This window comes from Branchiostoma lanceolatum, chromosome 14 (genome assembly GCF_035083965.1).
Source record: "Branchiostoma lanceolatum isolate klBraLanc5 chromosome 14, klBraLanc5.hap2, whole genome shotgun sequence".
Taxonomy (NCBI): Eukaryota; Metazoa; Chordata; class Leptocardii; order Amphioxiformes; family Branchiostomatidae; genus Branchiostoma; species Branchiostoma lanceolatum.
The window spans coordinates 3034774-3058914 of record NC_089735.1 but is presented as its reverse complement, the minus strand read 5'-3'; the positions used below and the strand labels follow the sequence as shown (position 1 = coordinate 3058914).

Below are 24141 nucleotides of genomic sequence, written 5' to 3'. Positions count from 1 at the left end.
CTATATCCAAAACGAACATATTGTAAGGTGCAGAATGCATGCTTTGTTCTTTATGTGCTGTTCTGCCATTCTCTCCCTGTTTTAAGAAGTCTATGATACTACGCACATATGGCATGCTTGTCATTGATTGAAAAGACTACCAAGTTTTATAAAATGTGCTGCTCTGTATTTGCAAGTGCTGCTATTAAATGTTAGAGCCACTATGAATGATATATATAGTTGTTCAAATGGCTGTATATACTTGCAGATTGAGCCTGTGCAATGGGTGCAGTAGTAGTTGTATCAATACGCACTGTATTAAAAATGAATTGGCTGTTGGTTGAGTTTTGATATGGCTATGTAACATAATGAACAGTTTAACTGCAATGACTACTGATATCCTAAACATTCTAAGGAATTGCTATGTAAAAAAGCGGCATTGCAATGATACTGAAGGTCTTTTTTCAGAAGAATGCTCTAACTAGGAAGACTTTTGTACATTCCATGTAGTAGTAGAGTTTGCTAGCCTTTTGATGCTGATGTTGTTCAGTAGAGCAGTACACATATATTGTGTTGTGAGTTGAAGAGGAATGAAAATGACGTCTGATTTGACTGTTACTTGAACAGCCTGCCTACCATGTTGAATGAGGCTTGGCTCTTGAATTGATGATGTGCGATGATGATGATGATGATGACACAGAAGGTATGAGAAACATGAAAGCATGCGGCAGAGGTCTACCATCACCCTCTCTACCCCCCTACCCCCGCTCTGGCACCCTCACATCGTAGTGCTTGCTTTGGAGGTGGCGGGAAATCTTGGCTTGGAGACCCCCCTTTATCCTGGACACTGTAAACCCCCCCGCTACTCATTTCTACTTGCCCGAAGGCAACTCTATTCCCGCAAAAAGCAGTACGGTAGGGGGATGTCAGAGGCCGGATTGGACGTCAGTACCTAGTCCTGTGTGATGTTGTTGTCTTGTAGTTGGTACCAACCTTTTTGTGTAATGTCGCATTTCTTAACAATAATTACAATCATAATTTTGACAATGTCGAGAGAAAGAAAAAAAGAAAAAAACAATCAGAGATGACTTAATCAACAGCGTTTAACCAATCACATCAAACGTACAAATTAATCCGAGACAATACCATGACAACCAATAACAAGTGTAATACCTGACAAACATGTTCTGTAGAGTTTTCTCCTCTCTTCTTGCTGCTTTTGTAACTTCCCTCATTGTCAGTCAGCTCCTCCCTTCACGGCTTGTCTGTTGTCTGCACTGCACATAGGGGTGTTCCCATTCCATTATCATAGTATATCATACTTAGAACTGAAAGCTGCCCGTTATATCTAGCTATACAAGCTCTACAGCCTTATGGCCTGTCCCCAAACTCTATTCATGCAAACCAAATTGTGTAAAATTAGTTTCGTCCCTTTGCTGTTTGGTCAAGGTCTGTAAGCATGTTCAGTGTGCAATGTGCAGAGGCTGTGATAGGGGATTTGGGGATGATACATGGCTGATAGCCCTTAACCCCTATCCAAGCCTTTTCATACCAAAGTTGTTATTCCAAAACAAAATTTCCTACTTAGGCCACACCAATTTAATTTCTTGGTTAACGGATTTTTATTTTCCAAAAAAAAAAATTTTAGAAAAAAGAAAATCATGAAATCATGGGCCAGCCTTCTGTTTTCATGATTTTTTTTTTAAATTTTTTTTTTTTTTGGAAAATAAAAATCCGTTAACCAAGAAATTGAATTGGTGTGGCCTTACCAGACAGTTTGAAAATTTTGTATACCTAGATGATAATGGGCAGCTTAAGAAAATTGCCTTTTTTATTTCCAATTCTCTTTTTCATTTCTGGAGATATTTTTTTTTATTTGTGCACTGACAATATTTTTTTCTCTCACTTACTGCGCAGGGTCCTATCGGCTTGGATGGAAGACCTGTGAGTATACTTATTTTGATAAATTCCTTTTTCTGTTACAAACACATACAGTGTATAAAGGTTCATCCAGAAAAGTGAGGGGGCAAGGTTTGCTGTTGACCATAACTACATTCCATACACATCCGCCTTTTTTATTTTAACCATTTATCATTGCTAACTTTCCCCGTCATATTTATTGTAACTTTCATCGCATGTAACGTTTTATGCATCTTTCGGTTTCCTTTCCCCCCCACCATTTGTAGGGTGCACCAGGCCTGAAGGGACTTACTGGTGAACCTGTAAGTTTTTGGTTTTATCACAGATATTATTTTGTCACATTACAAACTTTAAGTCATCCAGATATGTTACCGATCAGCTTATGTGATACAGCTATCATTGATTGTACATTGTATGAATTTTTATGTCAAACATGGGCGCGGTATTCAATACAGGTGTTCCAGTCCGTTTCGTATTTTACGGTATCACATAGGCTTCCATCAAATAATTCGAACAAAGCGTGGGCCCCTGTTTAAATTTTGAATACCGGATTCAGACAATTTTGTCATCAGCTTATTTTATGACAAACATTGTCGTATGTAATATTGTTGGTTGTGGTGATGACAGTATACTAGAAAAACTATACATTTTAAGCAGTAGTATTGTATGAGTTTTCATTTTATTTTGCAATCTATTGTTATCCACTTTAAAGTAAAACAAGTGTCGGAATTTTCTTTCCTGTTACATTGAGCAGCAACAGTGCATGTGACAATCACCCCATCTAGCAGCCTGCCTGTGTATTGCATGTAATAGCAGCTGTGGTGTTGTCCAGCATCAGTGCAGCGTAGTGCGTATTAATAATGCAAATCCTATGGCTGTTCTTTGCTCCACAGGGGTTTCCTGGTCGAGATGGTCTCCAGGTAACAGGACTTCTTAGATCAGAGTGTTTGGTGGAGAATAATGCAGAAGCACAAGCTGTAGAAAATATCAGAAGGGTGCATGGTAGTGGCCATCCATCCCAATGCATGTGCCTGAAGTACAAATGAGGCATCTTACAGTTACAGAAGTGGTTGTGCTTGAAGCAGGGCTGTCCTCAGGACCTGTCCCTCTGTCCCGGGACAGAAAATTGCATGTTGGGACAGACAAAAATGTCACCCAGTTCTACATGTAAAATCCGAATCTTATGCCCCCAAATTGATGAAAAGATATCTTCTTAATCCAGCTTAAAGGGGCATATTGTGACATGAACATAAAACAAAATTCTTTGTTTTTGATTATTTTTCTACATCATTAGTTGAATCTACCTTATTACACTGCACAGCAATATTCATCACGTACAGATGTGACTTTGTAGTGTCGTGCGAACGTCTTGAAAAAAATTATATACGCAATCCCCACCGCCGCTTGAATTGGCCACCATCTTGTCCAACATTCCGACGAACCACCGAACACGCGATCGAACGCCCGACGTTCTGAAGTTTGTTCACTTGTGGTGATTTTCCTGTGACGCTCGAACTCCGACCATAACGGTCGATTCGGATTTTTCGTAGCGTTCTACGATGGCTTATCTGCATATTAACTTGCGGGACGCAACTTAATATGTAGATGAACCAGATTTTACACGTTTTGCGTTTTTCGTCGTTTATCAATGGTGGAAATGTGACAAAATGAGGGGAATATGTTGGAAATAAGTAACAAATAAGTTACAAATGTGAATCTTAGTGTAGATCTTTCAAATTCTTACTATTTGTAGTTTTTGCCCACCAGATTCTACAATATGCCCCTTTAAAATGACAGATTTAACAACAAATATTAACACCATAGAGTGGGACTGAAAAAAAGTTGAAATCTTGGGACAGCCCTGCCTCGACGTTAAAGATCGCAGGAAAGCTGACAGAGATGCATGCGCGAAGTTACCTGACCATGTTGTGGGAAAGTACCATGTTGTGGGAAAGACTTAAAGTTTATGATGAAACAATTAACTGAATACTCATACTTTTCTACAGGGTGAGCCTGGTCCAGCTGGCCCTCAGGTAAGGCGTCAGGATGAATTTCCGACAGTAGCACAAAAGAATACATATGGGAGGGAGGGTGCACGATCATTACGCAAAGATCATTTCTTAACTGTTAGGCCACACCATTTTGATTTCTTGGTTAACGGAATTTTAAAAACCCCGCTAGATTGGAAAATCAACAGGAAAACAGAATCTCAGAGGAAAGTTTGTACTTTGGTGCACACAATTTCAGGAAGTGAACATGGTCAGGTGCAAGTTTTCACCCCAGCCTTCTGTTTTCATGATTTTTTTTGTGCTAGAATTTAAAAAAAAACAAGAAATTGAATTGGTGTGGCCTTATTCAAACAGTTTGTAATGCATGACTTCAGTCTGTTTCCAATCTCGTTCTTGTCTTTCCTGTGCATGTTCAATCTTCAACTGTAATAACAAAATGAAAAGACAGTGATGAATTCTGTGAATGCCGCAGCATGGTTGGCAGCATACATGTAGGTTAGATGTGAGGGAAAATGGACTCCCTCAGTGCCAAAGAGACTACAGTCAAACCTGTACGAGTGGCCACCTTTACACAAGGACCACCTGGCTATTAAATGTGACCATGTTTTGGTGGACCCTTAGATAATTTTTCCCATTGCCACAAGCATTAAGAATCCTGTCTATAGTGATGACAACCTGTCCACATAGACCAGATTTTATCGGTCCCCCGAGTGGTCTTCTTGGGCAGGTTTGACTGTATTGTTGGAGAGATGAAGTGAATGCTACAGCATGGGTGGCAATGCTTTGTCTTTGATGTGAGGTGGAAGGAGTAATTGATTGTTGACATGTGAGAGTGTGCTGTGTTGTGTTATAGGGTCCTCCAGGCATACCTATAGGCTCTTCTGGAAAGATTGTGCAAATCAAGGTAGTGTACTGCTTTAAGATACGTTCTTAGATATCACTGTGGTAGCGAAGACGGTGCAGGATAGTGTTGTAGCTCTTTAGACCTTAGTTTAGGTAGGTTTGTGCCATCATCCAGTCATATTCACAACATGCTACCTGACTGTATTGAAATAGTTTGACCGTTAAAATGACGGAAGCATTGTCCATACAGACCCTTGATAAGAAAACAATGAAGACCCTGAATAATTAAGTACGTTATCATAACAGCTCTTTAAAATTACATTTTGGAAGCATACAGTAGTTACTCATCATTTTAGAAAAGTTGTGGGATGCTGTCATCGCTTTAGGGGAGCTGGATATACGCATATATTCAGATGTCTGCTTTCATCTTACCTTTGTGTGCTTTATTCCCTTTTCATCCTTTCAGCTACCTTTGAATATGATATTAGAATTTTTTGTTATGAATTTGGAAGAACATTGTTAATCCGATGAAGTTAACAAGGCTTGGACCAGCTTTAGATTTCATAATACATTGTACAATACAGATTGCTGCATCACGAATATGATTGCAATTAGATTAAATGAGCGCAACTCACTATAATAGAAAAAGTAACTTTTTGTTAAGTAAAGAACCAAGTTGGGTATGGATATTTTTTTTGCGACACCTCTGGTGCAGAGGCATTTTTTGGGCTTGTTTCTCAGTAGTAATATGATGAATTATTTCTGTCCAGGGAGAAAAGGGAGACCCAGGAAAACCAGGCTTGATGGGGCCCCCAGGGGTACCAGGTGTCCAAGGACCTTCCGTAAGCACTCCTCTTCTTAAGAGTTGTTTATGAAGAAATGCCTTTCCTGTCCACTTCTTTACTTTTATTAGTTGACACCTCCATTTTTTTTCAACAGAAAAAGTTACAAATCTACCATGATGGCTGTAGTAGAACATGTCAAGATGTGTTTTGAGTTTTGTTTTCTTATCTTTTGTTTTTGCTTTTACTGACTTAGAGGTACACATGTGCATGTACATATGACATACATTGTAACATCATGATGATAGAAGCTAATTTTCTACTGAGATGTTTTCCCCAGGAATGAATATTCTTATGCATAAGTGGTTTGCTTTTCTAAGATTGTTTTCTAATATACATTAGTGTTGCTCTGCAACTAAGGCTTTTATTCTTTTTCCTGTCTTTTATTTGATTGCTTTGTTTGCTGTTCTTTGGTTTATTTGATGCTTTTTTTGCTGCTAACTGCATTCTTCATGTAGACACTTATCATTTTTAATTTCACCCCATGAAAACTGTCTATTTTGCTGCACACACAACCGTAGGGTATGCGAGGTATAGATGGCGCACCTGGAAGAAATGGAGTAAAGGTAGGGATGTGTGTGGTGTGCTATTACATGCTGTACAAACAGTCAAGTTCACAGGACAATATCTAGTGATCTTGAACATACTTAGTATTGCATTCTAAAGAGTAAAACCAATCGAGATCAACCAGGTAGTTGGTTGAAATTTAAGTGTTTATGATGTAAAGACCACACAAATAATCTGATTGTTGGATGCATTAGGACTCTTTACTTGGTTTGTTTACGAAACTTAAAAAGGCAAACTATACAGTCATGTCAAAAATACAGTCGTATCAGAAACTTATATGAAAGGAAAAAAAAACATAAAAGTGCATAGATTCTTTTTTATATGAAAGTTAGAAAGTATGAAAACTAAGATACGTATTGATGTTGCAAAACTTCAATCTATATTTCGTGTTACCCTGAATAAAAAGACATTTTGACCACAACCAAGTAAGCAGCAACACCTATAGCTGCAGTGCAAAGTGAACCAATCAGAATTGCCCTGAGAAATGTGACAGACTGTCACTGAAACATTGGTTGATTGAATAAAACACTTGGTTGTGTACAAAGAGTCTTTTTATTCAATGACTTACCAACCTATTATTAGACTTACCAGCTATTCACGGATGTAAGAGTTTGACTGTCTAAAAGAGAAAAAGATAGTTTCTGGCTAGGAATGACCTTGTTCCCCTCCAACGTTGGACTGCTACAGGCAGACAGCTGAGAAACAAACACTTTCACGCTGCCATCAGCCAGGACTCAGCGACTTAACAAGTCATTCCTGTACTGTGCCATAAGACTCTTTAATGAAAATGCCTGACCCACGGCTGGCCCGTTTTGGTTTTGATGTAAATGTGTAAATGTAAATGGTGTATATTGTGTGAAACTGTATTGATTTTAAAATGAACGATTGTAAAAATCGGAAATCAATTCAGGGAGGCATTAGCTAATCCCTGCTCTTGTACGATTTGTGTTGAATTGAAGAAACTAACTTTAGAAAAAAAATGTAGAACTGACAGTATGTATAACTGTGTTTGACTGCAGGGAGGTGTGGGTGATTTCGGCCCCCCTGGAAAACCTGGGTCACCCGGGGAACCTGGGGAGCCAGGCGAGAACGGATATCCTGGAAGCCGGGGTCTACCTGGGCCAAAGGTAAGTTTCTTTTGTAAAGTTAAATCTGTAAATTTGCAAGCTTAAAACCACCGCAAACACTCCATTTTCTCCGAACCGCAATATGAAATGCCCGCAAGCTCAAAGACATTTACAGTAATTGAAGGGTCCTTTTGGATAGTAGTTCAGCACCAGGGACAGATAGAAGGGATTGATTGTAACATTTAAGCACTGATTGGCTGTTCAGCACCAAGGACAGATATAAGGGATTGATTGTAACTTAAGCACTGATTGGTTGTTCACAACCAAGGACAAAACACTTGGTCTTTTGATTGAGTCTTCAGGACCAAGGGCAGAATCCACTGATTGGTTACAATATCAGCACAGTTAATGTGGTATTTTGTTAACTACCAATGACAAAACCCTTATTATTGTTGGCATTTCAAACAGAAATTGAATATTTTCTTGTGATCGATCAAAATGGTGTTGCATCATTCAAGTTATTGGGTTGCAAATCAGCTCCATGGGCAAAATGCCTTTGACTATAATTATGATTATCATAATCAAGTACTGTGTGACTGTTCTACAAAAGGTACTACTTTGCTGTAGATGAAGATCACTTCTTATTCAAAATTGAAAACACAGAGATTACAAGAAATAAAACAGATACTTTGTTCTTGTTCCCAGGGTGACAGAGGAGATGTTGGTCTGATCGGTCCCAAAGGAGATCAAGGAATACAGGTCTTCTTCCTTTTCTTAAACATTGTCTTACTATGTTTATAAGGTGACATATTCAAGTCTTTTCTATTGCAAAGTGTAACATAGTCCTGCATTTCAAGTCGGTGTAGACATTTTTGCACAATGAAAAATGAGATATTTCATTTGACTGAGGCAACTGTGTTCATAGGACAGAAACATTGGAATAAACCTTTGCTGAACTTTTCCCAGCAGTCATAGAATAAAGGTATCACATATGGTATCCAGGGGTTTACAGGCCTCAGTCTGTTGTTCTATAACTTGAGTAGCCAACAGAATGCATTGAAACTTTTATGATTCACACAAAGTATCAAAGTAAATGTAGTAATTACTTGTTTTTAGGTGCACAACTTTTATGTGGAATCTTGTAACAGTAGTATTGTTTCACTTGTATAGCAAGGTGGATGCATTGAAATTGAACTGTTAGGCCACACCAATTTAATTTCTTAGTTAACGGATTTTTTTTTAATTTTAGCACGAGGACATCATTAAAACAGAAAGCTGGGGTGAAAACTTGCACCTGACCATATTCACTCCCTGAAACTGTGTGCACCAAATTACAAACTTTTCTCTGAGATTCTGTTTTCCTGTTTATTTTCCAATCTAATATTTTTTTTAAAATTCTGTTTACAAAGAAATGAAATTGTTGTGGCCTTATAGTTGAAAACTCGTAGTCAGACATTTGTGCGCACAGCGTTTCTCCATGTTTCTAAAGATGTCCAATCTTGTATCAGGGCCTGAAGGGTGACCCAGGTGAGAGAGGAGACAAGGGCGACAAGGGAGAAAAGGGTGACATGGGAGGTGTGAAATTCTCCGGAGAAGATAACCAGTTCTCTTCCGTCATCGTAAGTACAGCACTTTATCTTTGGTTGCTCTTAGCTGTCTTCGTGCATTTATTTGTTTGTAGGCATACCAGTATCATTGGTTTCCATTTCAGTAAAGATATGCCTTTTTGATGGATTTAGCTCGTGTCTAGGCTGAATTCATACATGTACCATATACATTTTTTCAATTACAGTAATTGTATGGTCCTTTTGGATAGTAGTTCAGCACCAGGGACAGATATAAGGGATTGATTGTAACTCAAGCACTGATTGGTTGTTCAGCACCAAGGACAAAACACTTGGTCTTTTGATTTAGTCTTCAGGACCAAGGGCAGATTCCACTGATTGGTTACAATATCAGCACAGTTAATGTGGTATTTTGTTAACTACCAATGACAAAACCCTTATTATTGGTGGCATTTCAAACAGAAATTGAATATTTTCTTGTGATTGCTCAAAATGGTGTTGCATCATTCAAGTTATTGGGTTGCAAATCAGATAGTTAGACCTCTACCTGTACTGCACAAAAAGGTCACGAGCAGGGAAGGTTACAGATGCATGCTGTTTTTGCAGATATTGGATAGCAAAGTTCTGTTTACAGATCCAAGTGTTAAATTCAAGACCGATGTTTCAGTGACCGTCACCTTCTTCAGGGCATTTCCGATTCAGAATTGACCTGAGACTTGCTCTGAATCAGAATTGACTTGAGGAAGGTGACAGACGGTCACTGAAACATCAGTCTTGAATAAAACACTTTGTTGTGTACAAAGGACTCTGTTATCCAGTGACCTACCAACCTGATGAAACTATTCACAGATGTAAGAGATGTATTGTGTCATTTTCTGTGTTGTATCATGAATGTTGAGATCTTCACTGTGATCTGTTAGCTTTCATCTCTCTATAACTGTGTTTTCTGTCTCCTCCACCTCTTTTCTCTCCCCTCATGCTACCGTGAGAAGGGCCCTCTCAATAATCCTGGTCCCCAGGTGAATCTACTCTTCTCCTCACTTGTGCATGAACAGTACAAGTGAATGAATGCAGCAGCATTATGTGTATCTAGAGACCTACAACATTTGGGAGAGGCTGCCTTCCCATGAAATCATGAATCTGCCAGTGTCATTCTTACAGTTATAACTACCAGAATATGTGGTGGCACGTGGCCTTGTGGTTAGGGTTGTTGACTCAGAACTGGAAGTACTGAGTTCGAATCCCTGACAGGTCCCGAAGTTGTGCCCTTGGGAAAGGTACTTACAACTCTCCAAGCAGAGGTTGTTTAGGCTGGCATACGTAAAATGGGGCATAGTGATATGATAAGACGGTCACAAAAGCTCAAAAATCTTCCCAACCAACTTTTGCTTGGAGAGTACATGTAGTACTTTACACAATTTTCCCCACTTGACTCAGGTGTAAGAATCTATGCAATACAAACACTCTTCCAAATGCTGTTGGTCTGTCTTGGGAGGTTGCAGATGTTCTGTGCTTGGTGCTTTAGTGCTATGCATTGATAAATAAGTGTAGAAATCTTCATTGTAATTAAGACTGGTAGTCTTTTACACTAGATCATCTGTTTGAGTTGCCAAATAGAATTTGAGTTAGCCTTGTGTTGGAAAAGCATACTTGCAAGTCATATTTTTGTCATAGTATTTGCATATTGTCTGCCTAAAAGAAAGGTGCCAAATCTTTAAGATGTATTTTAACATTTTCCTTATTAAACAGTTTGTTGTAGTTATGATAGACACAGCTTGACATTTCTGGTAGATGTTGTGGCGTCTGGGCTGTCTCCCGCTGTAAACTTGTTTTGGTCCCACTCATTGTTTCGGAGCCTAAGTTGTTGATTTTCCTTGTTAAATCTGTCATTTTAAGAAAACAACATTTTCATCACTTTTTTGATGGATACAGTGGAATTCTTTTCCGTCCCTTCAAGCAAATTTCTGTCCTGTGCTGGAGGGACGGGTCCTGGAGACAGCCCTGTGTTGTTTCAACAATTATGTCCTAATGCACTAATTTAAAAGTTTACTGTGCTGTCTGACGTAGTGTGTAGATGGTCGCTGTCTGCCTGTTCCTTTTTACTTTGCCGTGGAGTTTCTGTCTTCTTAATTTGAGGCAGTTTATGTTGCAGCCCCCCTCCCCTTTATACTAACGTTGCCGTTTTGTCCCGGCAAGACTGAACCAACATACATTAACGTTCTCTGTTCTTTTCTTTCCGTCTGTCACAAAGGGTCGCCAATTCCCTGGCCTGACTTTGCGTGTATGTTCCTAAGTTTCTATCAATCTACAAATTCCCAGTTAATTTCCCAATTGTTTGGTTTTGAACTGTACAGTCCCTTGTCAAAATTGTCCTTTAAAAGTGATGCAGCAACCTTGAATGCTCTTCCAAGAGGAACAACGCTGTTTCTCCATCATGTGACATTCTAACTACTACATTTTGGTCTACTTCTTTTTTAACACCTCTCAACTGGACTGGGCAGAGAGAAACAGCGACAGGCTATGATGATGATAGGAAACTAACTTCCACCCCTTGTACTGTATGAAGTAGCACTGTTGTGCCAGTTATTTTCTCTCCCTCCCTTCCTATCCCTTTACATGTCTGTCTAGCTCTCATGGGCACCAAATTTTCACATTAAGTCTAGATTCTCACAAAGGAAATCAGTCTGCTCAACCATTCCACTAGATATGGAAGTTGCGATGATGATTTCCACTGTAGAAAAAAAGAGATGTACCTTAATCAGGAGCTCTCCTTCTCTTTCCACCCCCTGTTCCAATTGGAAGAGCGACTCAGTATTGCTTGCATCATGTGCTTTGCAGGCATGCATATCAAAACTAGCCAAAGGACAGAAAATGGACCAACGTTACCAGTCTTCTGTCACTCTGTAAAGTGTCAAGTCTTGCCTTTTTTAGACGTGTCTGCTGTCTGCTTTACTTTACCTTCTTACTAGTGGGACTGACTTTCTGTGTATTTTCAAATGGCTTTTGTCTAACTGTGTGGTGACAGCTACTTGCAAATGCACCCAAGACCTGTTCAAAGAGGAAAGCAACATTGTTGTATGCTATAGCTGCTGTAGGTGTGATTACCAAGACTCTGTATTGAGTAGAATACCAGTTCGTCCAAAAACAGGCTGTTGTAGCACCAGCATATTTTCAAGGCATGGTGTTCATAGAAATACCAAATAACCCCTGTTTTTTATTTTTTTATTCCTGCACTATTTGTACTCAACCCAAGCTGAGCAAAGAAAATGGCAATTAACAGGTTTGTAAGCATTTACATTGGCTGGAGGTTGGGCTTCGTTCTCATGTGTGACTCTTTGTTTTTGTCTTGCAGGGACCACCAGGCCCACCCGGTCCCCCTGGAACAGCTGGCCCTAAGGTATGGCCTTTACGTCTGGACTGTTTTCAGCGCTATTGTGAGTGTTCCTTTATTTAGCAGATAGCGGAGATGGGGGAATACAATGAACTGTAATGCCATGCAGAGTATATCTGTGGTGCAGTCGTCCTGATAGTAATGTGATTTGTTGCACAGTATACCACAGTGATAGGGTGAGGGCTTGAGCAGCCCCTCCCTGTAGAAATAGATGCCTGCTACTGAAACATCAAGGAAGCTTTGCTGCCCTGTTTGTATGTGCCACTAGGTACTACAAGGGTTTGAATGAAAGAAAGAACAAAGAAACAAACAAACAATACCACATTGATGCAACATGTTTTGGATGAAAACAAAATGCTGCTTTTCCTTTAATTTCTTCTTGATAAAGACATCTTGCTACAAATCTAACAAAGTGTACTCATGAATCCTTTAGAATAATAAACCCCTTGAGTACAAAATGTAAGTGGTATGTCAGATTTAAGTGATGATAATTCCTTAAACTCAGTCTACAAGACTGAAGAATTCATGTTACTTTAGATTTGTGGCAAGATGTCAACGCTGTGGTATACTGCAGCAACGATGCATTTTAAGAGAAGCAAAACGACAGTTAAAATCTCATGTTATTCTGGATACTTTCATCTCGGTAAAGGAAAAAAAATCTGTTTTAAACTAACTGACATATATGCTTAAACTGCAAGGGTGTGAACTGCAGCATAGCTCTCATTTTTTAGCCTCTACCAGGCTCCGCGGATCGGTGCGAAAATAGTAGAAATCGGCCAAATAGAGTGAATAGTATGCCAAGGGTAGTCCGCTATGCAGGGAAGCTCAATAGGCGACCAACGGAGCCTGTGAGGAGTCGGCCTCATCAAGAAAGGGCATCAAATTAATCCCCTGATTATCTGTACAAAGGAACTAGCTCAGCGCTGAAGTCAAGAACTCCTCACAGGCTCTGTTGGACGCCTATTGAACTTCCCTGTATAGCGGACTACCCTTGGCATACTATTCACTCTATTTGGCCGATTTCTACTATTTTCCCACCGATCTGCAGAGCCTGGTAGAGGCTACTCATTTGTAAACTTAGACATAAATGGTGTGAAGCTCGCTATCCCTACAATAACATAGTCTCCTTCAGTTGGGGAAGAGTCAGTAGCAACCCGACAAGTGGTTCCGCAATGCTTGCAAAGCTTGTAGTGCGTACAACTGTCGTGTGGAGTATTAACTAAGAGTTGTTGTAGTTTTACCAAGAACCAGTAGACTACTGGACATCCTCTCTTCCCTGCATGCCTTCTGCTATCTCGTCTGCAAATGGATATCAAGTTGATAAGACATAACCTCACCTATCTTGTCATGTTTTGCAGACCTCAAAACAAGACTATACACAAAGCATAAACATTATGTCTATCAAATATCATTCAAGTAAGATGGAAATGACTTAAGAATGATTAAAATTCTTGAACAGTCTTCTTATCTCTTCCATATGTTTCAAGATTCCGATGATTCAATAGAAAATATACATATTTCTTCCATCTGTCCATTTTGTCAACTTGGTATCTAATTTTCAGCCACACCACTTCCACTAACCTGAAGCATTGCCATTCCATGCCTCCCCTACAATTGTATTTATTTCTGCCACGTCACAGAAGTGCTCTTGTTTCTTCTCTATTCCTGATTATGAACCAGTCCTTCAATATTCCACAATGGCTTTTGAATGTGTCTTCAGTATAAAAACACTTTTAGATGTGCAGATTATAGGACGAAAAATGTTTCGGGCTTGAAAATAAGAATGAAGAGGAATTGGGCGTGTACACTATTCAAAAACAATTACAGTCGTAGAAAATTTTAATGCATGCTGTTCTGAGGTTCTATTTCCTACGTAGATTTTCCAAAGTCTTAGATTTTCCAAAAGTCTTGGAGTTGCCTTTAAGTCAGCGACTGTAACAGGTAAGCATGCACAGAGTGCTCAAGGAAGCAAAAGAGAATGTTGAAAAAAATCAATTTACGTCTTTACCGAAGATCATTTACTGTTGTGTATGTCTGAACCAAATATGACGACTTTGCGGATATTATGAGAGCTATAACTTGTCCCCTGGGCCCTACATGTAGCCTTGTGTATTCTTTTTCTTGTGGACACCAAAACGATGCATACAAAACGTCCCATTTGGAGTATTGTAGGACTGGTTGGTTTTTACTTTCAGGCATTTTTTCCGTCATTGGTTTGCATTTTTTTGTTTTTATTGTTTCCAACCCTTCCCCAGGGTGATATGGGCTTGCCTGGAACCCCTGGCATAGATGGCAGAAAGGTACAGATTGTCCGCTCCCAACTAAGTGTAGTTAAACATGGCTACCCCTCTATAGCCTTTGGAAAAAAGAAGAAAGCTAATCATTGCATATTTTGGAGTTAGACTCTTAACAAGATATGGTCTTAGTAAGAATTAGGAACAGGAAAAACTTAAACGATACTCCCATATATTGCAATGATTATGTTTCTTTTTATTTTCATGGAGTTTTGTTACGTTAGTCTTCTTTCCTGTGAATTCTTCCATGGTTGACATCAAGCTTTTTAATCTTTCCATGAATTAACTGTTTCTTTGCTCACATATGTATGTAATATCAATATATTATGTGTCTATGTGATTGACATCCATTTTGAATTGTCCCAATCAATCCATCTGCTGTCACATGCTTTTTGCAGCCTTCACAAAGAAGTGCCTTTGCTTATCACATTAATTTTTCATCAGTCCATCCACGGGCTTTAGGCTACGGTATTTATGTTGGGTAACCGCCGCAGTACATGTTTTCGCTCAAATGCTCCCGAAGACGGTTTCTCCCGTCGCTCACTCCGGGAATGCCCCCCCCTCATTAGCGGGGATGGTTTCTCCCGTCGTCCTTTGCTAATTACCTCTTACTTTCAAAGAAACGGGGCTCGCTCAGACATTTCGCTCGGAAGCTCGGCACGGGCGATCCCCGCGCCGAGTACTTCGTCACAATCGGAACTTCAGCAGCTATTCAACGACAATACCTTTGCCTACCGCCTGTGGTCCATCTTGGCGACCCCTCTTCCACAGGGGTCTATCCAAAATCATTTCATCCGGAATGGACCTTTGTGGTCATTCACTGCATTCTGCTATCTAAAGTAGTAAGAAAGAGAAAGAGAAAAAAGCTGACATGCTAGTTTAATGCCATAGGTATGCAATAACTCAGTGAGTCCCATGATAACTGCATTGTTCATTTGGGCACTCGCTACATGTAACAAACTTTAAGGTACTTTAAGATAAGTGAACTAATCTTAACTTTTGCCAAGCTCGACGCACACATACAAATGTTTTTATTTCTCAATTTTGTAACCTATAGGTAGATGTACAATTATATGAAAAGCATGTCTGAGTTATATGTACATGTAGTTAATCATTGCGACCTTAAGCTTGACACTACTTTAGCATTGACCTAAAGATATAACATTATATGACATACAACATTTGATAATGCTAGTTTGTAGGTTCTGTATTTATACCTGAGATCTTCTCACCCATAACATCTGTAGAATTAACATCATTATTTCCTTTTAACCAGGAGTTATTTTTATACAACCTAAATGTTGCTCGACGTTTTCTAACTCGAGAAAATATGCAGTTACGCTGCTTGACTGGACCTTGCAAACTTTTGAAATACAGTTACTGTCATGAAGTATAGATGCAATGGAAGTTATAATGTGCATGTTCTGTTCTCAACTAAAACAACTGTGCTCAGAGAACTGCTTGGCTTGTGCACAATAATATAACTTAGATATTGCAATGGTGAGAGGTGATATGCTGTCGGAGCAGGAAATTTTTTCCTGCAATGGTCTGGACAGACACAAGTTAGACTTTGAACTTGACTTTTGTACAGACAGTCTATCTACAGAGTGATGATCATGAACTTGTGTTACACCTTGCCTTTGTGCTCCCCAGGGGTCACCCGGGGTCAAGGGTGAAAGGGGTAGACGGGTAGGTACCCAGTACATTACCATTCCCAGGATTCTGTGAGAGTTTGCCTCAGGCACATGGACACAGAAGAAAGAAAGAATTTGATAAGTGTATTGGGTTCTTTTACGTGCAGAGGTTTGACGTCCTGAAAACCACCCCCCACCTCCAATAGGACGATGTAACTCTTTTCCAGTCGTGCTTAGGTGCGTACTGGAAGCAGTTGAGCTCCTGGTACAACTTAGTTGCTAACTGGGAAACCCTGGTTCGATCCTGGGTCAGGACATCGCGTTTGGGGCTGCATCCGTCTTTCAAAAGGGACATAAAATGGGGTTCCTGTGTTGGGGGAGGTGCCTCGAGCATGTTAGCAACCCCTCCCTGTAAAAATATACCCTGCCACTGAAATAGCAAGGAAACTTTCCTATGCTGCCCACTAGGCACTACAAGGGTCTGAACAAACAAACGTGTGTCCATAGGTTCAGAAAACTCTCACAGAATCGTGCGAATTAATGCACTGTAGTGTACCACAGTGCTGCATGTGCACAGCCGCCATGGTCCTCTCTCCCCGGATGTTCAAGATGCTATTTTGGAACAATAACACCACATAAACTAGATCCATTACATACCGTTTGTACGGAGGAGTGCACAGGGATTCCCAGTCAAGAAATGCATGCCGCACAGCAGTGTTTTGTTGATGATTTTGTCTGCACAAACTGGGAAACTTGCATATCTCAGACCATGCCAGGTGTGAAATACAGAATTGAAAATCTGCAACAAGATCTATGTTTCTGTTGCCGTTGTTCAGTGTTCTGTTCTTTGGAATGTGGAATGTGAAAGCAGATCATTAAGGTTTCAAAAACATTTGTGTTGCGTGTTCCGTTTTCTTCTGAGATGCTCGAATGGTAAAGATTTGAAGAAAAGATCAAATTTTACATCCAACAGCCTTGCTTGTAGATCTAGCTACCTCTCTACAAGTCTTAGCAGCAGTAACATGTATCTCAACGTATAGGCATGTTGCAGATACATGTAAGGTTGTAGCTAATAAATAAAAGAGAAACAGATGTAATGTTTCATGTATGTTATGTAGCTAGGAGATAAAATACCAGGTTAAGAGACAACTTAGCTCCATTCCATGCAAGGAATTTCTAAACAAAATTGGCATGGCTTGCTTCTTTCAAATTGATGGCGATACAAACTAACTTTGCAGGTTAATGCTTCTTCTTGTCAATTCAGCCTTTGATTCTGACCTTGTTGTGAAGAAATTTTGTTGAAAAATTGCACCCTAGCTCTAGAAGTTGTAACCTACATTAACATTTATCCGCCAGTATACATAAATCCGCCACTTTGAAAATCAGTCGGTTTCAAAGATCTCTAGCACAGCACCCCACAGTTTAGATAAGCAGGAGTCCATCCATTATACTGGGGAATGTTAGGTTAGAGATCTCTTTTGACGCATCATTTCAGGGTGGCGGATATAAGGTTATGTACCCTGGCGGAATTATGTTAGTAGACGTTACTATTAAAGCACTCGTTTAGAGAAGCCCGAATGTTACAGACTTTTAAACATCAAAGCAGATGGTAGGACTTGTTTGCAACAGAGCTTCCTGTCAACCAAGACCCCATAGGCTGCAGAATAATTGTTCAGCTTTGGTCAGCATCACAGGCATTTACTTAAGGCCACACCAATTTAATTTCTTGGTTAACGGATTTTTATTTTTTTTTTAGATTTTAGAAAAAAAAGTCATGAAAATCCTTTTTTTTTCTGAAATTTATTTTTTTCTAAACTTTTTTTTTTGGAAAATAAAAATCCATTAACCAAGAAATTAAATTGGTGTGGCCTAATGGTACAGTCTCTATGCCATGCGCATGTAAAAGTCATAAAGTTTGTACGATGTATGCTTGTTGCAGGGCCGCCCCGGCACAGACGGTAGACCTGGCAAGGACGGCGACCCTGGTCTGCGAGGACAACCTGGTCTTCCTGGAATCGGAGTGAAGGGTGAACGGGGAGAGATGGGTCTTCCTGGACCCCCTGTAAGAGCCTCTTTGTGTTCAAACAAAATAAAACAAAACATGCATCCTAAAGCATGTTGATTTGATTGTATGGATGACATCCTTGTACGCATGACTTTTCGTTCGTTTCCCCGGGGCATACTGCCATACTGTAAATAGTACAAAGCAGCCGCAATAGGAGAAAATATATGCTGTAAATTGCGGAAGAAATATTGCCCTGGCTTGAAGACGAGTGTTACCACTATTGAATACATAAGGTAGAACATAATATCTAATTTTTGCTCTTGGACAAAGTTTAACACAAGTTAGAAAACTTCCTGTAAGTAATACTAGGGAATCTCAGCCTTGTGAGGAAATGTCTTGTCATTGTATCATTCATTGTTCTATTTGCTGTAGGTGATTCACAAAATAGTTTCTATCTTTTGTAGATTGTAGTTGATTTTATTTCTCTTTTTGATTGGTTAAGATTTTGTTTGCTATCCTCTTATTAACAACATTATACATTACTTATTGGACATTTATCCTCACAAGGTGAAAGACCAAAACGACAATTCAAGACAGCTTCCTCAACTCATTTCTTACCGCTCCGAGGCATGATTCCAACCGGTCCGAGGCATGATTCCAACCGGTCCGAGGCGTTTCCAACCAGTCCGAGGCAACTTCCTTTTGCTCCTTGCCAGGATTCTGGAATCATGGCTCGGACCGGTTGGATTCATGCCTCGGAGCGGTAAGAAATGAGCTGAGGAATCTGTCTGAATTGTCGTTTTGGTCTTTCGTAGTACCGTCTGATTTGATAGAGACAATATGTTGTTTGGTTGTCTTGTTTGTTTGTTCGTTCTAATGCTAAATGCACGACCTTGATTTAAACCAGGGCGATAAGGGCGAAGCTGGCAACGATGGTGTAGAAGGCCCACCTGGACCAGCGGTACTTTTCTCCTCCCAAAAATAATCAGAAGTGAACATGTGGGAAATATGTTCCATCGAACTTTTCATTCACATTTTCACTTCTGGCTATTTTTGCCGAAATTTGGAATTCTGTTGATCTTTCAAGTCCAGAAAGACCTGCCAAACACAACAACAACATTAACATCCGTAGAAAAGAAAGGATAGATGCCACATTTATTTGATCTGACTCTTGATTTGATTTTTGTTTTTCTTCAGTTGATGGTTTTCCACTGACATTTTGTTTTAACTAAACCACATGTAAGGGTGACAGACATTAGTGACTGTAAACTTTGAGAGGTCTTTCTGGACTTTCATGTAAGGTGGTTGCTGTATACTGTGTGACATTGATTTGTATATTCAGAATCTATTGTAATTGTGCCTATGCCAATCCTTTATCTTACCAGTATTTCTTTGTACCATAAAATGTTTTGCTTGCTACCATATCCTTTCATAGCCATAGAGTTGATTATTAATTTTTTGTTCTAAGTGCATGTAATATAACAATCAAAAATTTGTTCTGCTAACAAGTCACTATTTGACCTTTGTCTTGGTTGACATAAATTTCTGCTTCCTAGTAAAAAAGTAACACTTCTTTCTCTACATAATATTAACTTGTTCATGGAATGTATCATGGTGTTGTATTTATGTCCACCGACAACCCTAATCTAACTTCTTTTTCTGCCTCTTTTCAGGGTGCTCCTGGGAAAAAGGTACATCTTGCCTATATTTTAGTACACTGTCTTGTCAATTGTGTTTTTAAAAAGTTTTTTCTTCTCAGTCTTTTCTTCTGTTTGTTTGTTTCTCAAAGATTCTATGTTTGTATGATGTATGACCCTGTCTGTTGTTGTTTTCCCTCTCATGTGGGCAAATACTGACAAGAAATACTGACACAACATTGGACTGGTTTGTACAACTGCAAAATGTGGTGGCAAGATGGTCTTGTGGTTAGGGTTGTTGACTCAGAACCTGGAGGTAACGTTACACAGTTCAAATTCCTGACAGGTCCCGATGTTGTGTCTGTGGGAAAGGACCTTTTACATCAATTTTCTCACTCAACTCCGGTGTAAATGAGTATCTACCTTCCGCTAGGAACCTTCCTCGGATAGAACACTAAATGAAAGTCTTGTGTTTCAAAGGAGAGCAAGCAAGTCAAAAAGATCCCATCACACTTATCAAAAAGACTAGGGGTCCATGCTGGATATGCAGCTTGTACTCTTCATTAGAAACCTGGTGTTTACTGGGTATGCAATACAAACAAACTTCAAAATCGAGATTAATACAACATGTTTGCCCATGTGAGAGGGACCGTTGCTGTTGACCATACCTGGGTCCGATGTCCTTCTACTGGAACTGGTCTTCTGTTTTCTTTCCTCTATTTTCATATCTTCATTTGTAACAACCTCAATGTGCTTCAATCTACTTCCTAAGTTCTCCTATCAGGTACCATGTCTCACTTATTTTCTCTCCCTCCCCTTCTTGTTGTTGCATCTCTCTGGCTTCTCTTGTCGTTCTCCCCCATTCCTCGTTGCACTTGTGCGTGTCTGACTCATGACTTAGGGAATTGATGGCAAAAAGGGAGACTCGGTAATTTACAGATAGTTCCTCCCGAGTGGTGTGTGTGCTGCGTAGATAAATTGCCATCTCCACACCTCTAGTGATAATGTTTGAATGTTCCCCAGTTGTCTTATGAATCAGAAAAAGTGGTTTCTTTTCAAACACACGCACACAGGCACACAAATATACATACATACATACATGTACACACACACACACATACTTACATACATTTGTACAGACATGCACACACACACACACACACACACACACACATATACATGTACTTACATTGTACGTACACATGTACATAGATATATATACACACGACTACATACATACATACTTACATACACATGTACAGACATACATACATGTACACATACACACATACTTACATACATTTGTACAGACACGCATACACACACACACACACACACACACACACATAGTGTGACACACATATGCCCTCACACAAAAAACACAGACACACACATACATTCGCACTCACAAAAACACATTCACACATACAATGTTTTCCCATACATTCACACTGTCTTCTTATTGATATGCATTGTACTTGAACCTTTGCTTTGGCTCTTATGTGACCTCGTTTTCTTAAAGTACCAGCAATTGTTTAGAGTAACAAGGATAAAAACTTGCTTGACACTACTCTTGTAAGAGGACCAAGGGGTTCATTTCCAGACAATACATGTACATGGCAAAGAAAACAAAGTGCCATGATGAAATGTCATTGACATACCTTTGGTTTTATGCATGCACAAAACATTGATGCCAGAACAAATGGCCCTCTAATTTATTTACAAATGGATCTATTGTATTTCTGATGCCCTAAAGAAACTATTCTTTCTGACATAAGGCTCATAACTGCTGTAATGTAGTATGCTGCTAACTGTTCTTTAAAGTAATGCTTTCGATTTGTAATTCATCATGCAAAGAGTTGTAGATTTTCTTTGAGTTAGAGATACGTCACCAGAATCACTATTTTTGGATCAAAGATTAAAGTTATGATTTTTTTTCAAACTCATTTCTGGCTCTCTTTTCCAAAACAGTCCTTACTGGCTTGTAATAGAAATTTTGTTAATTCTGTTTTGTCCCAGTAGGTATATTCAACACTTCTCAAGTCTATGACATAACCTAGTCTAGTTTGTGAATAAGTCGTTAAAGCATGTGAAATATATACTAATTATAATTATCAGAGTGATGCTGTACCATATTCTTCCATCCTGACTTCAGGATTCAATGTAGCCCAGGGCTTTCTTAAGCTTTAACTTTTTTACCCCGTCCCACTCGTTGTTTGAGAGCCCATGTTTTTAATTTTCATTGGTAAATCTGGCATTTAAGGTTATGAAAATGCATTTTCTTCAATGAAAAGTTCAGATTTTTTGGACGGTCTACGAGCAAATTTCCGTCCCGGGACGGATGGACGGGTCTTGGAGACAGCCCTGGGTCATGTCCTGACTTTAGGATTCAATGTAGACTAATGTCGTTAGGTTGTTCTTTAATTACTCACCCCTATCCTCTCTCTTAATGATAGGGTGATGCTGGAGAGGGAACCGCTGTTCGTGTGGTACATCCTTTTCTTTAACTCCTCTGTAGTCTTGTAGGTTGATATACAAAATGTAGTTTCTATCCAGAAACTCACAAGCACGTAAGGTTGGTACTAAGGCCACGCTAATTTATTTTCTTGGTTCCGGAACAATTTAAGGTGAAAACGTAGCAAGTGGACATCTTAACAGCAGAGAATATCATGACTGCAATCGCTTCATAAATCCGTGTGCACCAAAAAAGTACTTACAACTGAAAAAAACCCATGTCTTTGTCAAAGGGTAGTAACAAATGATGACGCTTCTGGCAGCAGAACTGCATTGAGTAGACTCAGTAGGTATTATGGCTCGTTTACATGTATGTGTCAGTCTAGAGCTGTGTACCTAAACAAATTTTAGGTACAGGTACACGGGTCCAGATCTGAACCTGTACCTAAACTACTTGTTCGGAAAATGCTACATTTTCAATAAGGACAAAAGCATGTCTGAACTGGTAAAAACATAATATTTGATTGAGCTAAGTATTATTTTTATGAAAACACAGATGAAGATTTGACTCCGGCCATGCAAATGTGTTTTCTGTGCTTTTTAATAGAGTGGCTTTAGAGCACTGCCACCGTAATTTCATAGCAATTTTATCTGTCAAAGTGGCCATGCCCTGAGTCAGGTCCAGTACAGCAGGGTCAGGTATTTTTGGACCTGTACCCAATTGATTGTACCCGATACTGTATCGGACTGTACGGTACATAGCTCTGGACTGTACGGTACACAGCTCTATGTGTCACAATTACAGATTTTAACAATGCTGTTTTGTTAACCTTCAGATGCCAGGTCCAAGAGGCCCTCCAGGACCAATGGTAAGATTTATGAGTTTTGTTTCTTCCCTATTGTCTGTAAAAATGTAAGGTATATACATGTATATGGCCTCTGTTCGGTCAATATTGACCATGGTAAAGTCTCAAGGTAAGGTAAGATTATAGTTAAGCAGTCATCCTAGGTGAAGCATGATGCTTTTTCAAATACAAATGTAGTACATGTACGATGTTGCATCCAAACACGGGGTCACCCCTACTCTTCTCGATACTCGATAAGTGTGTTGGGTTCTTTAACATGCAGTGGTTTGATCCCATAAGCTCCCTCATACACGTGGCCGATGCCCCTCTTAAAGAATACCGTAATCATAATTTTTGTAAAGAAAAAAAAACAACTTTTCTGTACACAGAGAAGATAACATGTACTTAATTTTTTTTCTGTTTTCTTTTCATTTCCAGGGAGCTCAGGGATTAAGAGGAGAACAAGGACCTAAGGTAGGGTAGTTGAATTGAATCTTAGATTTACAGTCAAAACTGTACATTAAGTGACCACCTCTACATAAGGACAACTTTTTTGTGATCCCTTAGATAATTTTTCCCATTGACACAAGCATTAAGAATCCTGTCTATACTATAGTGACCACCTGTCCACATTGACCAGATTTTCTATGTCCCTGGGTGGTCTTCTTGAGCAGTTTTGAATGTACCTACTTCACTTGTTATCCATAGCATTACAGTGCATTGCAGAAGTATTATCAATATGTTGGGTAGCTGGTTATCAATAAGATCACGCTTTTATCAGGATTCACACCCAAGATGGATTCATCAGATCGCGATAAATCTGGCATTGGAATCGGAGTCAGACCGTTGATAGCAGGACTCTCAAATCGGGATTCATCCCTGTGCCTCGGTGAATCCTGATTCGCAAATCCTCAGTATTAACGGGTACAAGAGAGGCATCATAATCTGGTTCACCAGTACAAGTTTATGTCGTAAGTCTTCCTCTAGGTCTGACCATGCATCTTGTCCATCATATGTATAATGGTTATACAAAGAAGAAGATACATGACTGTGGTATTGTTATCTTAACTGGGCTCTCTGTTGACCATT

At 39.5% G+C, this 24141-nt stretch overlaps 1 protein-coding gene across 1 annotated transcript in view; it reads left to right on the top strand.

The window, feature by feature from the left end:
- LOC136448910 (collagen alpha-1(I) chain-like) overlaps positions 1-24141 on the top strand; it is a 52862-nt gene that overhangs the window by 5192 nt on the left and 23529 nt on the right. Inside the window, exons 7-25 of the mRNA XM_066448620.1 lie at positions 1897-1923; positions 2166-2201; positions 2793-2819; positions 3906-3932; positions 4762-4812; positions 5522-5593; positions 6115-6159; positions 7180-7287; positions 7933-7986; positions 8736-8846; positions 12145-12189; positions 14439-14483; positions 16131-16166; positions 18051-18173; positions 19024-19077; positions 19790-19807; positions 22210-22242; positions 23044-23076; positions 23491-23526. Coding sequence (XP_066304717.1) covers positions 1897-1923; positions 2166-2201; positions 2793-2819; positions 3906-3932; positions 4762-4812; positions 5522-5593; positions 6115-6159; positions 7180-7287; positions 7933-7986; positions 8736-8846; positions 12145-12189; positions 14439-14483; positions 16131-16166; positions 18051-18173; positions 19024-19077; positions 19790-19807; positions 22210-22242; positions 23044-23076; positions 23491-23526 — 981 coding nt within the window. The remainder of the gene's footprint in view (positions 1-1896; positions 1924-2165; positions 2202-2792; positions 2820-3905; positions 3933-4761; positions 4813-5521; positions 5594-6114; positions 6160-7179; positions 7288-7932; positions 7987-8735; positions 8847-12144; positions 12190-14438; positions 14484-16130; positions 16167-18050; positions 18174-19023; positions 19078-19789; positions 19808-22209; positions 22243-23043; positions 23077-23490; positions 23527-24141) is intronic.